General features: G+C 48.4%; 1 protein-coding gene across 4 annotated transcripts in view; it reads left to right on the top strand.

Annotated features, from left to right (window-relative positions):
• AMFR (autocrine motility factor receptor) overlaps window positions 1-13,309 on the top strand; it is a gene marked incomplete at its 5' end in the record, with an annotated part of 40,666 nt that extends 27,357 nt beyond the window's left edge. For all 4 annotated transcript variants that reach the window (XM_079723428.1, XM_079723429.1, XM_079723427.1 and 1 more), the window contains 5 exons: window positions 699-802; window positions 6,790-6,924; window positions 8,599-8,682; window positions 11,964-12,148; window positions 12,949-13,309. In XM_079723428.1, the coding sequence (XP_079579554.1) occupies window positions 699-802; window positions 6,790-6,924; window positions 8,599-8,682; window positions 11,964-12,148; window positions 12,949-13,096 (656 nt within the window). In that variant the 3' untranslated portion in view covers window positions 13,097-13,309. The remainder of the gene's footprint in view (window positions 1-698; window positions 803-6,789; window positions 6,925-8,598; window positions 8,683-11,963; window positions 12,149-12,948) is intronic.
• Window positions 13,310-14,517: the final 1,208 nt, after the last annotated feature.

Genomic DNA, 14,517 nt, shown 5'->3' with positions numbered 1-14,517 from the left:
CGTGAAAGAGAGGGGCAAATTCTCATCTACTGTAGCAGCTTTAGAGCCCTGAAAACCTTCCTTATAGTGTAGCCTGAGAGAGGGATTGAGTTTGTGTGGATCCAGGGCCACTGGAAAGCAGGAAAGCCCAGTGGTGAAGTGTTCTGGAACCTGACTGTCTGGCTTCAAGTCCTGGCCACCATAATTAAATGCTGTGATCTTGGGCAAGTTAACTCAGTTTCGAGTGCCTTGGGGAACCAACAAGAGCACTGGAGTCAAATCTCTGAGAAGAGTAAAATGGGAATAATAATAATAATAAACCCATGTGGGGTTATTTTTTTAATTTTTGCGGTATGCAGGCCTCTCACTGTTGTGGCCTCTCCCGCTGCGGAACACAGGCTCCGGACGCGCAGGCTCAGCAGCCATGGCTCACGGGCCCAGCCACTCCACGGCATGTGGGATCTTCCCGGACCGGAGCACGAACCCGTGTCCCCTGCATCGGCAGGTGGACTCTCAACCACTGCGCCACCAGGGAAGCCCCCATGTGGGGTTTTAGTGGGGATTGAATGAGCTAATCCACATGGGACACTTGGTCAAAATGCCTGGTGTAAAGTAAGCCCTCAGTGAGTACCAGCTGGTACCATAGAGTGGCCAACTGCAGAGTAACTGACAGGGGAAAGAGGTCTCTAAGACTTGTGCTGGCTTCTTGTTTGTTTTAGGGTCCCGGATTGCAAGTTGGCTGCCAAGTTTTTCAGTCGAAGTGATGCACACCACCAACATTCTAGGCATTACTCAGGCAAGCAACTCCCAGCTTAATGCAATGGTAAGAACTGCTCACTGCTTTTAAAAGGTGATTAATAATCGGGAGGGAAGGAAAAGCTGGAGAATGTGTGCAGTGTGCATGACTCAGTTGGTCTCACTCTGCTCTGGCAGAACGGCGGGATTAAAAAAATAAAAATGGCAGGATTTTCAGGAGCATCTTATTCACTGGGATGACTTCAATCCCTGCACTTTAAAATTTGAAACTGGTTTGGAAACCAGCTTTCATTTTACTTGTGTGGCAGATAATCTAACCTTTTCTGAACACTACTAAATTCACTCTCATGATCTAGGCTAGTGTTGGGACACCTCTTGATTTTCACCAAAAATATTTGGGGAGTTATTGGCTGGAGTGAATGATGTGACTTTTATTAAAAATTGTCGTAGGCCTAGTGAATGTGTTATTTCAACCCCCCTCCCTGCTTCCCAGAGTAAATAAATGAGTATACCTTCACACACACACTTACACATACATACATGCCTGTGGATATACATCTATAAGTATAAACATGTACACACACACCCCTTGAGATATTCAAGCATGCTCATGGTTCAAGGATATTGTCCACATACTTCAAAATTCTTCGTATTTCCCTAAAGCTTTGTCATATGGTATATATTTTTGTTTTACAGTGTTGGAGAAACATGGTTCACCGTTTTTGAAATGTAGTGTTCATTGTGATGATAAATGCAGGAGTCTTAAAAATGCAACCTGTGTTAGTCCAACAAATGTGTACTGAAAGTCCGTTCCCGAGACGGGCACTGTGCAGTGTCAACAAATTGCGTAGCACCTGTAGTGTCAACAAGGTGGACAGGAGCCCTACTCTTTTTTTTTTTTTTTTTTTTTTTTTTGTGGTACGCGGGCCTCTCACTGTTGTGGCCTCTCCCGTTGCGGAGCACAGGCTCCGGACGCGCAGGCTCAGCAGCCATGGCTCACGGGCCCAGCCGCTCCGCGGCATATGGGATTCTCCCAGACCGGGGCACGAACCCGTATCCCCTGCATCGGCAGGCGGACTCTCAACCACTGCGCCACCAGGGAGGCCCAGGAGCCCTACTCTTAAGAAGTGTGAATTCTCCGTGGAGTGGGGGGGAGGAGACTGATTATAAACACCAACAGATAAGATCATTGCCCATGGGGATGAGGACTCTGCAGGCAGTAGGGCAGGTGATGTGGTGGAGTGGTGGGTAAAGGCTGTTCCAGAGGAGATATTCAGAGAAGTCTTAAGAGGTGATATTTAAGCTGAAACATGAAGGCTGAGAAGAGAAGGAGGCAGATTGGGGAAAGAGGCAGTGGAAACAGTAGGCCATGAGGTGAGAATGTTCTGAAAACAGAGAGGTGATTGTGGTTGGAGCCTGCGAGTCGGAACCAAGATTGTGACATAAATTGCGGTTGCAGAGCCCGGTCACGGAGGGATTTGTAGGCTACAGTCCAGTTTAGATACTGTAATGAAAGTATGAGAAGGCCATTCAGGGCTTTTTTCCTCCCCCAGGGGACTGACAGGACAGTTAACAGAATAATTTACTTCTGAGAGAATGAATTTTAGAAGGGCAAAAATGGAACCAGTGAGACCAGTTAGGAGACTGTTGCAGTAGTTCAGGCAAAAAAAGATGGTGGCTTGGACCAGGGCATTGGAAATAAAGGGAGTGCTGGTTTTCAGTCAAGCAGCTGAGCAGTGGTATCATGTATGAGATGGGCAGGACGGGAGGAGGAACAGATGAAGGACAGGGACTCGGCCTTCTGTTTGGCTGGGGAAGTTGGGGTGTCTATGAGACATCCAAGTAGAGATGTCATGTAGACAGTTCTGGACCTCAGGAAAGAGATCCAGCTGGAGAGAGACATTTGGGAGCTTTAGTCTGTAGGGGACTGGATCTCTTTGAGGGAAAGAAGGTAGCTCAGAAGAAGAGGGCTCAGGACTGAGGTCTGGCTAAATGGGAGGAGCCATGGCAGTGATTGAGAAGGAAGGAAGCCAGGAGAAGCGTCAAGTCAACCATGTGGGAATTCTTAGAAGATGAGGCCAGAGAAGTGCATGTTGGGTTTGGCAGAGTGGAGGTGGTTAATCAGCTGGAGAGGAGCAAGCAGTTTCCATGGCTCTAGGGGCTGAGTACTAGATTGTTGGATTGGAGAATGAGTGGGAGCTGAAGACACGCAGTAGCTGGCAGTGTGTTATAAGAGGGAGTGGAGAAATAAGGAGGTGGCTTGATAGGGGTGTGCCGTCAGAGGAGTTTTTGTTAATATATTTTTTTAAAGATTTTGGAGCAGGCCATTTAGCCACAAATTTCAAAACCTATAGAGAGTATCCAGTGAAGTCTTTTCCTCCATCCGCCCAGACACCCTCCTCTCTTGCAGTAACAACTTCAATTAGTTTCTTCTGTGTTGTGTTTTTCCAGAATGTTACATACACATATAAGCAAATGCTAAGTATGTATTCTTTTTCTTTTCCCCACGGGTCTTCTTTTTTTCTATTTTTTAAAGTGTGATAAAATACACGTACCACAAAATTTATGATCTTAACTGTTTTTAAGTGTACAGTTCAGTGGTATTAAGTATATTCATATTCTTGTGCAACTGTCAGCCACAATCCATCTCCAGAACTCTTTTCATCTTGCAAAACTGAAGCTCTATACCCAGTAAACAATAACTCCCCATTCCCTCCTCCCTAGCCCCTGGCAGCCACCATTCTCCTTTCTTCCTCTGTGGATTTGACTACTTAGGTACCTTATATAGGCAGAATCATACGGTATTTATCTTTTTGTGACTGGCTTATTTTACTGAGCTTAATGTCTTCAGGGTTCAACTATGTTGTAGCATGTGTCAGAATTTCCTTCCTTCTTAAGGCTGGATAATATCCCATTGTATGAATAAACCACATTTTGCTTATCCGTTTATCTGTCGGTGGACACTTGGGTTGCTTCCATGTTTTAGCTATCGTGAGTAATGGGACTATGAACATGGGTGTACAAATATCTCTTGGAGACCCTGCTTTCAGTTCTTTTGAGTACCCAAGAGTCTTCTTAAAAAGATTCTAAAACATGCTTGGTGTGCGAATAGGAATGATCACTGGAGGGGGAGAGATTGATGGTACAGAACAAACAGAAAAGTTAACTGAAGGCAAAGACCTGAGGTGGAGGGTGGGCTTGGGAGCCGGAGCCAGGAGAGGGGCATTCTCACCTTTGTTGGGAGGCGGGATGGACGTAGCTAGAGGCGTGTCATTTTGAGATACAGTTTAAAAAGAAGGCATGGCTCATAATAACCATCTAGGTAGAAGCAGCCTAAGTGTCCATCAGAGATGAATAGATTATGAAAATGCTCTGTCCACACAGTGGAATATTATTCAGCCTGAAAAAGAAGAACTTTGAGGATACTATGCTAAGTGAAATAAGCTAGTCACAAAAAGACAAATACTGCGTGATTCCACTTACATGAGCCATCTAAATTACTCAGACTCTTAGCAAGCAGAATGGTGGTTGCCAGGGGCTGGGGGAGGGGGAGTGGGGGGTCGCTGTTCAGTGGGTGTAGAGTTTCGGTTTTGCAAGATGAAAGCATTCTGGAGACCTGTTGCACAGCAGTGTGTGTATAGTTAACATTGCTGTACACTTAAAAATGGTTAAGATGGGCAATTTTATGTTATACGATTTTGACCATTAAAAAAAAAAATAGACCTGGCTTCCCGCGGGCTTCTGCTTTCTCAGTGAAGCACTCAGCCAGGTCATCAGCAGAGAGCGAGAGTGACGTTGTGAGGGCAGATGGACTGGGAGTGCGCAGCCCTGCGTGGCCGCTGACTGGCTCGGGTCAGGCTCTGCGTGGGTGCTTCAGGGTCGGGCAGCTGTTGAAGCTCTTCAGGTGGATCACCTCACCTGCCCCCTTAAAAAAATCAGAATTGATGGACGTGTAACCCTCCCAGGAATGAGAATTACCTTCTTGGATTTGGTGTGTTTAGAATTCTCAGGCAGGCCCTGGTGTTCTTCCTCCCATTGCATGGTGGATAGGAATAGCCTATTTTTAGCACAACTAATTTACTGTCACAATACATTTTTTGTAAAAGTCTAATATATAACTTGCTGGATTTTCTGGAAGTAAAGCTTTGGCCCAATGAACTGAATCTTGGACTTATTTTATTTGGGAAATGAGAGGGGACCTTTTTAAGAATAGAGGAGGGCTTCCCTGGTGGCGCAGTGGTTGAGAGTCCGCCTGCCGATGCAGGGGACATGGGTTCGTGCCCCGGTCCGGGAAGATCCCACATGCCATGGAGCGGTTAGGCCCGTGAGCCATGGCCGCTGAGCCTGTGCGTCCAGAGCCTGTGCTCCGCAACAGGAGAGGCCACGGCAGTGAGAGGCCTGCGTACTGCGAAAAAAAAAAAAAAAATAGAGGAGAATGTTATCTGATTATTGAGGTTGTTTTGGACTCTTGCCCAGTTAGCTTTGACTTGACCTGGGTTTTGAAAAATGATCAACTCACATTCATAGAAACAATGAGGGGATCCCAGGTCCGTGGAGCTCCGGGTCCTTCTGTCCTACACACTTGTCCTCCCTGCCCCAACGATGGCCCAAAGCGAAGCTTTGCACAGGTTTCACCCCGTTCTTTTCTCTCTAGGCCTGATACTGGGACACGTTCCTCTTTTTCTACATGACAGCATATTCCTTGGGAGCCACTATCCCAACAGTAGACTTTATTGTGCCCCCAAAGCAATTATATGTTTCCTTGTCGTTTTTTCTTTTGATCATTGGGACTTTTCCACAAATAAAACCTTGAACATAAGCATTTGTAAAATAAATATGCACGTATGAGAAAAAAGTCTGGAGCTGCTCGGATGAAAGTACCGGTGGTGGTGCGCCGAGATCTCTGCCTGCTCCCCTCTGTACACGCGCCCACCCTAGAGCCCTGACGGCCTCCGAGATGTTTCTAGAGTACAGTTTGAAAACTGCAGCTCCAGAGCAACATCAGCAATTACATTTATTTTTTTATTTTTTACTTTTATTTATTTTATTTATTTGGCTACATCGGGTCTTAGTTGCAGCATGCAGGATCTTCGCTGCGGCGCATGGCCTTCTCTAGTTGTGGCGTGTGGGCTGCAGAGTGCACCGGCTCAGTAGCTGCAGCACGCAGGCTCTCTGGTTGTGGCACGTGGGCTCAGAGGTTGCGGCGTGTGGGCTTAGTTGCCCTGCGGCATTTGGGAGCTTAGTTCCCCGACTAGGGATTGAACCTGCGTCCCCTGCATTGGAAGGCAGATTCTTAACCACTGGATCACTGGGGAAGTCCCAGCAATTATATTTTTTTTGTAGTCTTTTTTTTTTTTTTAAGTTGAAGTAAAATTTATATACAATAAATTCACCTTTTTTAGTATCCATCTCTGAGTTTTGTCAAACTCATTCAGTCATGTGACCACCATAATAATCAAAATATAGAACAGTTCCTTTCCGCTTTCCCCCAGATTCCATTATGCCCCTTTGTAATCACTTCCTCTCCCACCCCCAGCCTGTAGCAACCACTTACCAGTTTTCTGTCTCTGTAATTTTGCTTATTCTAGAATGTCATATAAATGGAATCATAGGGTACATAGCCTTTTGAGTTGAGCTTCTTTCACTTAATGCATTTGAATTTCACCCATGTAGTGTGTATCAGAAGTTTGTTCCTTTTAGGAATTAAATCTTCAAGCAGAACATGTTTATATACCTGAATTTTACTGAGCTTTAAAATGAATGCTTTTTAAAACTAGAATATTCTAGTTCAGCCTGTCTCGGGCTTCAGTTGGATTTCTGGGCTTTTTAAATTTGAAGTTGATGTTGTCCCCAAGTTTTCTGTTTGGCATTCTGGAAAAATACTAAAAAAAACCCTGCAGTTTGACGGTGATCTGTGGCATAGAGGTGGCCCCTTACTTGTGTTTTCAAGGCAGGTCACCAAGTTCAGTGCTCAGAGGCTGCCTTACCCCATGACCTCAGTGAGTAACTGTTGAGAGTGAACATTTCATGGCTTCTTTGTTTGTATTCCTATAGGCTCATCAGATTCAAGAGATGTTTCCCCAGGTTCCATACCACCTAGTACTGCAGGACCTCCAGCTGACACGCTCGGTTGAAATAACAACAGACAACATTTTAGAAGGACGGATTCAAGTACCTTTTCCCACACAGGTAAACTGAGGTTTCAGACATGACAAATGAATTCTGTCCTCACAAAGGCTTAATCTTCTAGATTAACTTTCTAGTTACTTAACAGCTGAATATCATTTATGATTTGATGAAGGGTTTCTGTGAATTCCCTAACTTTCCAGATTATGACTGAGAACAGACCCATCCAAGAGGCTTGGATTAAGACAAGGACAAAACTCTTTGCCTAATTTTTTGTGCAGATATACACCCCAAACCAGCCTGCCCTTGCTGGTCCAGGATGTCCTAGCATCGGTTCCTTTTGGACAAGGAATGGCAGTCTTTCCCTATAAAGGACAGATTGAAATATTTTAGGCCTTGCAAGCCATGCATTATCTGTTGTAACTTCTCAATTCCTGCTGTAGCACTGAAGGAGCCATGGACAATATGTAAATGAATGTGCATGACTGTGTTCCAGTAAAACTTTGTTTACAAAAACTGTTGGAGTGCTTGGCCCACAGGCTATAGTTTGCTAACCCCGGCTATAGGAGGTATCGCCCTCTGTTCCTGGCTTTGCACATTGGTATGGCTTTCCACTGGGTATAATTCCTATCTGTATGTGAGGCTTATATTTTTGACTTTTTTTTTTTTTCCTGGCCCATCATGTAACCTCTTTGATGGGTACAAAAGTATTGACATTTTAAAGAAAGCTTTCTGGCAGGACCAAAGGATATATGTGATTAGGGAATCATATACCAAGAAATTACTCAACTTAGGTATGCAAAAACATGGAAATCTGTTAGTAAAATCTTCAAGCGTGAGAATCTTGGAAGAGGGAATGAGCCTCAACTTGGGAGTCAAAGGGGCTGAGGTATTAGAGGTGGCTCAGTGGTCCTTACCTGTTTGACCTGTCTGTGACTTTGGGTTTCCCCAGGAGCAGACCCTGAGATAGGGATTCAGTTGCCAGTAGTTAATTTGGGAGGTGTTCCAGGAAACATGGGAAGTATTCCAGGAAACACAGGCAGCAGGTGGGGCTGTGAAGTGGATAAAGGGTTTGTTATCCAGCAGTTACCATCGTGGGCAGCTAGAGCTTGAGCCCGCTGGAGGCCTCTGGGGTCCAGTGTAGAATGCATTGTTCCTCCTGAGGGGGGAGGAGCCGGGGTGCTTATACACCAGTTCCCATCAGTTGTTGGTTGAGGGCTGCCTCCAGCGGGGGCCAGGTTCCTTCACACAGCCAGAGTGTGTCCTCAGGCGATGAAACACAGAAACTGGGCAGCCAGCACGCAGCGGGCAGACCTTCAGGGACATGCGCAGGGCCCCGAGGTGTCTGCAGCGTGGGCCAGGATTTCAGCCTGGATGAAAGTGAGAACAGCAGTACCTAGTTCACAGGATGTTAAGGAGATGAATGCGATGATGGTGTCAGTGCTTTTCCAAAGTGTCCTGTCAGTGTTAACTGCTGTTGTCGTTTTGTTATTGTTGTGCAGTTACTGTTACTGAAAGGGAAATTAAACGTGGGCCCACTGATGACTCTCAGATTTAGGCCTCAGGGTCCTTTGCTGTGTCTTTAAGCTCAGTAGCACTCTCATGTCTTCGATGCTGTGGGATTTGCTGAACTCAGACGGTTGGGGTCGTAGCTCCCCCATGCTCCAGGTCCCCCCCGTACCCATTCGCCAAGCTCAGAACGGCTCTGCACTGTCGGTGCTGCTGTCTCTCTTTCAGCGGTCAGAGAGCATTAGGCCTGCATTGAACGGTCCTGTGGAGAGGCCAAACGGCGAGCAGGAGGACGGAGAAGCTTCCACTCAGGTAAGGCCTGCGTACTAGAGAGAGCGCGTCTGGGATGGGGAGCAGCAGGGGACCTGACGGGGGTCTGCACCCTGCCTCTGACGTTTGTACGGCTGAGGGCGAGAGTAGGGAGGAGGCCGTATGCCAGCATCGTCTATGCCAGCGTCATCTATGCCAGCGTCGTCTCAGTGTCCAAGGGTAACAGACCTTGCTGTGCCTGGGCGTGGCCTGCAGCCCCCTCCCTGGGGACTGGCCTCAGGACCTGGAGGAGAAAAGAGTCATGCTCTGCCGGGCCGGCCCTGCCGCTGTGGACTTGAGTGGCGGCACTAGGCAGGGCAGCGTGAGGCTGGGCCCGGGACCTGGGGTGACTGCGCTGGGCTCCGCTCTCTAGGGTCCAAATCCTCAGCTTATTCTCCCCCCACGCCTCGCCTGTCCAGCTCAGCATTTGCAGGGACTTCATGCATTTCACAAAAACGAGGCCCCTGGGGTGGGGGGAAGTGTGGTTCTCCTGGGAACCAGGTTTGCCTAGATAGCCACGCTGGGTGACCCGGGATAGCTGCGTGCACCCGAGGGAGCTCCCGGGTCTGGCTTCCAGGGCAGAGGTGCCTCAGCCCCACCCCATGCTCTGCCCCCGCAGCCTGGGGTTCCGGTTTGTGTTCCTTTTCTGGAATTCCCATTCAATTACCGTGCTTTCCAGAAGTTTTCTTAAGAGACTGAAGAAGCCTCAGGCAGCCCTATTTTTGTGTTTCCTTGTTGGTGTGACACGTGGGGCTTCCCACACAGGGGCTGGGGCCTGAGGATGGTGCCGCCTTCTCTGCCAGCGTCGGTCAGGGCTCTGCTGGAAGCAGCTGCTTTCACTGACGAGTGACACGCAGGCTGCTTTCACCTCACGTGCCTTTCCCTGCAAATAGGAAACAGTAAAAACTCCTAAGAATTCTTCAGATCTGTTGCTGAGTTAAAATTTTCGTATCCAAATCTGTAATTGGGTCGTGCAGCATTTGTAAAATGGCATCTGGCTTCTGAAGAAGGGACTCATTGTGTTTCCAGTTTTCGTAGCTGGCTTCGCTCAGATTTGGATACTAGGCTGGCTTGGGGGCCTTGGGGGTACAGCACGTTCGATTTCTGTCCTGATTCCCCATCTCTATTTTTAGAGTGAGCATGAAGGTTTCTGAATTTTTTTAACATAGTGAAAGGAAGGCACTTGTTTCACAAAGAAGCTTGCTATATAACACTTTTGGCCATTCTCAGGAAATAAAAAGTTCTTGGATAACAGTTAATAAACACCTCAGTTTATCCCAGTCATCAGATCAGATCTGCCCGTTGCTTAATTCGGGGTCTCCCCTCTGCCTAAGCTCAGGCCTACGTGAATCAGGCTTGGAGGCCGGCAGGGACCTGAGGGTGGCCTTCCATTCCCTTCCTACCACCTCCACCTCCACTCACCAGCTCTTCTTTCTAACTTCCTCTAGGGTCGGACTCAGGAGGAGAGAGGGTTAAGATGGTCCACGTGACCCCAGTGTATATGTGTGTGTGTGTGTGTGTGTGTACGTGTACGCATGTGCACATCTGTATATATATGTGTTACAGCTGTTATTGTAGAGCTCTCCCTGTCCTGTCTAGTACCAGAAACCTTGACTAAGTTTGAACTTGGGCTGGCTATTTATGACCACCCCTTCCTTCATGGGGCTCCCTTCACCCCTCCCAGTGGTCCTCTTGGGCAAAGTCAATTTCAACAGCCTCAGGCTGGTTCTCCTGCAGGACCTACGTCCCCTCCCCCAGGACACACACAGCAGTGCCTTACAGTCAGTGGAAGTTGAACTGGCTCCCAGCGAAGCGTTTTTAAAATCTGCTACAAGCCAGTTTCTTCCTCTTAGATTTCTCAGGTGTGTTAGTCACCACCAGTCTCTGTGTCCCCCAAACTCTAGGGCACATGAGTCAGGCCACATGGTTCTCTTTTTTATTATTATTATTATTATTTTAAATTTTTAAAATTTTTATTTTTTGGCTATTGGGTCTTCGTTGCTGAGCGCAGGCGCTCTCTAGTTGCAGCGAGCGGGGGCTACTCTTCATTGCGGTGCGCGGGTTTCTCATTGCGGTGGCTTCTCTTGTTGCGGAGCATGGGCTCTAGGCATGCGGGCTTCAGTAGTTGTGGCGCGGGCTTCAGTAGTTGCAGCTCGCGGGCTCTAGAGCACAGGCTCAGTATTTGTGGCGCACGGGCTTAGTTTCTCCGCAGCATGTGGGATCTTAGTTCCCAGACCAGGGCTTGAACCCGTGTCCCCTGCATTGGCAGGCGGATTCTTAACCACTGCGCCACCAGGAAAGTCCCCACATGGTTCTCTTGAAGTCCCTCACTCGCTTGGCTGAGGGCAAGGAGAGGTGGCGAGGGTGGGTGAGAGAAAAGCGTGCACACCAAGGACTCTTAAAAATAGCCTCTCAGCCTCTTCCTCCTCAACTCTGCTGTCACCTGGAGGTGGGTGCTGGGCTGACGCTGGCCAGCCTGGGTCTGGGCCTGAGTCTGGGAGCATGAGCAGGGCCGGGCAGCTGCCTGAGCCTTTGGGGGTTCCTGGGCATTGTGTTGGCCTTCACAGCTGCAGCCAGAACAGAGAGAGTCCCATTATTATATCCTGTTACGCGAGGAACCACATGATGTTATATCGGTTTTAACAAAGATACTTAGAATTTACCTTTTTTTTGGCCGTATGCGGGCCTCTCACTGTTGTGGCCTCTCCCATTGTGGAGCACAGGCTCCTACGCACAGACTCAGCGGCCATGGCTCACGGGCCCAGCCGCTCTGCGGCATGTGCGATCTTCCTGGACTGGGGCACGAACCCGTGTCCCCTGCATCGGCAGGCAGACTCTCAACCACTGTGCCACCAGGGAAGCCCAGAATTTACCATTTTTTATCTGCCTAACTGTTCTCAGAGTCAAGTGAGGGTATAAAATTTGTGCAGTATATGTGATAAGACTTGTTTAAATTTTAGAGCAATAAGTAGCATTGAACAGAAAATTCCCAGAATGCAAATAAGCAGTTAACTTTGTTATCTTCTGAGAGTACAGTTTTGAGGTGCTTCTGTTTTCATACTGGTAATCATTCACTTATTCCGTAACGTTAACATGCCATGTGAGTCAGGTCCTGCCCTTCAGGAGCCCATGTCTGCCGTTACACGTGTGCCCGCGGTTCCCTGCCGGGCAGCCTGCCTCCTTTGGGATCCAGAAGAGCATTATTTGGGGCACTAGTCAGATGGGGAATCTGCCTGGCAGGGCAGCCCATGCTCACGGCGGTCCCTTGCTTCCTGCGTGTCCAGACCGAGCGGATGCCGCTGGACCTCAGTCCTCGGCTGGAGGAGGCACTGGACTTCGGCGAGCTGGAAGCGGAGCCCAGTGAAGGGGAGGACTTTGAGGCCCGAGGGAGCCGCTTCTCCAAGTCCGCTGACGAGAGACAGCGCATGCTGGTGCAGCGCAAGGACGACCTCCTGCAGCAGGCACGGAGGTGAGCGGGTTCCACAGCCCCCGCCGGGCCTGAAGGCCCTTGTCATGGATGCCAGCGCTGAAAACCTATCACCTGTCAGCTAAAACTTCAGGTTTCAAATCTCTGTTGAAAAACCTGAGGATCTGGTAACACTGAGCCCAAGTAGTAACCTCCAGCTGGTGCTGCAGGCATCTCCTTGTGGATGCTCTCCGCCACCCTTACACGGTTAGCACTTCTGTGCCAGTGTGTTCTAGACCCTTTATGTTAGTTACTCTAATTCCCTTAACTCTAAGAGGGAGCATGGTAATTATACCCATTAGACAGACTTAAAGCTGAAGAAACTGAGGCCTAGAGAGGCTAACACTGGCCTGATGTCCAGCTCTTGAGTCCTCCATCTTGGCCACTCTGCGTGCATCCGTCCTCAAAGCGCCAACCCCAAGACCCAGGCGGAAGCCGCCGGAGCGGGAATGTTCTGTCGCTGTGCAGGCGCTCGTTACTTAAACTCTCAGGGACGGGGCTGGTGTTCTGTTCCCGTGGGTGGGTTCCGTGCCCAGCGCAGGCCTTGTGAGTGGGGACTTCGCGCTGTGTGTGTAAGTGGGGAGGGGGTAGCCGGAGGAGAGCGAGGAGCTGAGCGGCCGCCTGATGCGGAGAACTTCTGCCCGTCTCTTCAGGGACAGGTATCTTTTTCACGGGGTGGTGCTGAGTGACAGCTTCATGACGGTGCCGGGAAAGTGGGGGAATTAAAGAAGCACATTGTATGTTTCTGTGTGTGTGCATGTTCCAGAGCTTCCCTGATCCCTCAAGTCCTTTGTTTTTTGTAGGCGTTTCTTGAACAGAAGTTCTGAAGATGACTCAGCCTCGGACAGCTGTCTCCCCTCGGAAGGCACGACCTCTGACCCCATGACCCTGCGTCGAAGGATGCTGGCTGCTGCTGCGGAGCGGAGACTTCAGAAGCAGCAGAGCTCCTAGCACCTCCTCCCGAGCCGAAGAGGCCTGTCCCCAGCTCTGCCTGCTGAGTGAAGGAGTGGGCTCAACTGCATTGCGCCGTGTAAAGCACGTGGTCTTAATAGTGTGTGGACAGCTGACAGATTTAATCCGTTTTTGTAATACCTTCTATGTGACATTTCCCTTCCCTTTAGAAACATTGCACATTTTAACTCTAAGCATGATCTCTTCTGCGTTGACTGGACTTCGTAGGGGTGGGGGAGGATCAAGAGGAAGTGGGCAGCCAGAGACCCTGAAGGGGGCCGCTTCCATGACGGCTTTATGCAGAAGTCATAACAAATGCTGGTGTCTTTAGCTCCAAATGTGGCAGGAAGTGGGCGTGGGGGGGTTGGGGGGGAATCGGGAGGCGCAGGGGGCGGGATCCATAAAAAGCGGTGTGGAGGTGTACAGCCTGAGCCTGACTCCACGCCACTGGGTAATTTATGTTGTCACACTGCTGTTCTTGGTGCGGAGGCATTCAGAATGTCACAGAGGCCAGACCTATGGGCTCCTGGACCCCTGGGCCGGCAGGGCATCTTGGAAGAACAGTGCTTGGTTTGATACCTGCAGCAGAGGAGAGGAAAGCCCAGGGACGTAGTGTGAGGAGGTGACCCATCGTGTCCCAGTATATCCGGGACTAGCTTTCTGAGCCCCCTATCCGAAGCTGGCTTTATTTCCGTTAACGCTGGTGCTCCCATATCTCATGAGTACACGCCGTGCGTCTGTCCTCTCCTCTCTGCATTTCATTGTCCCCCCCATACCCCCGGACACGGGGAAAGGGTTAAGCAGCAAGCCTTGGTTCATGGTTTTAATTCCTTGTTAAAGTAAATTAGGTAATGCCAAAGGCTGTGGGTTTGGTCCTTGGAGAAAATGTGGGCCTTACAAGATGGGAGAGTAAATTTTGGAGGGCTTTATTGAAGAAATAAAAGACATCTTTTGTATCTTTCTTCCCCGGAGCCCTTCATTTTCATAACTGTGTTCCTGTTGGTTTAATTAAACGTAGAAAGGTAAGATGTTGAGTCCACCTGCCTTGGAGCAGACCCAGGTCTGAACTTTTTCAAATCCTTGACTCATTTAACTTGAAGGATTTGAAACATACAATCATAGGTTACCTAGTTCAGTTTTATGTCCTACTGGATTAAGTTTTTTTTTTAATGTTTGAAAGCATAGTTTTATGGTAGTCCTTCTGGGAAGAATCCAGTATTATCTAAAATTATTGGCAAAGTTAAATGTATTTTACATAACAAAGTTTTTAGAATGTTGAGAAGTAACTGAAAATAGAGTGATGTTTAGGCTGAGATAATTTATTTCAATACATCTTTCAAAAGCCTTATCTTGAAATGCTGTTAGTAAATTTCTGTGATTTTTTTTCTTTTTAAATTGGTTTTGCTGAGAGCATAGCTATT

This window comes from Hyperoodon ampullatus (genome assembly GCF_949752795.1).
Source record: "Hyperoodon ampullatus genome assembly, chromosome: 18".
NCBI lineage: Eukaryota > Metazoa > Chordata > Mammalia > Artiodactyla > Ziphiidae > Hyperoodon > Hyperoodon ampullatus.
The sequence above is the reverse complement of the archived record's forward strand: the minus strand, read 5'-3'. Positions and strand labels throughout refer to the sequence as shown.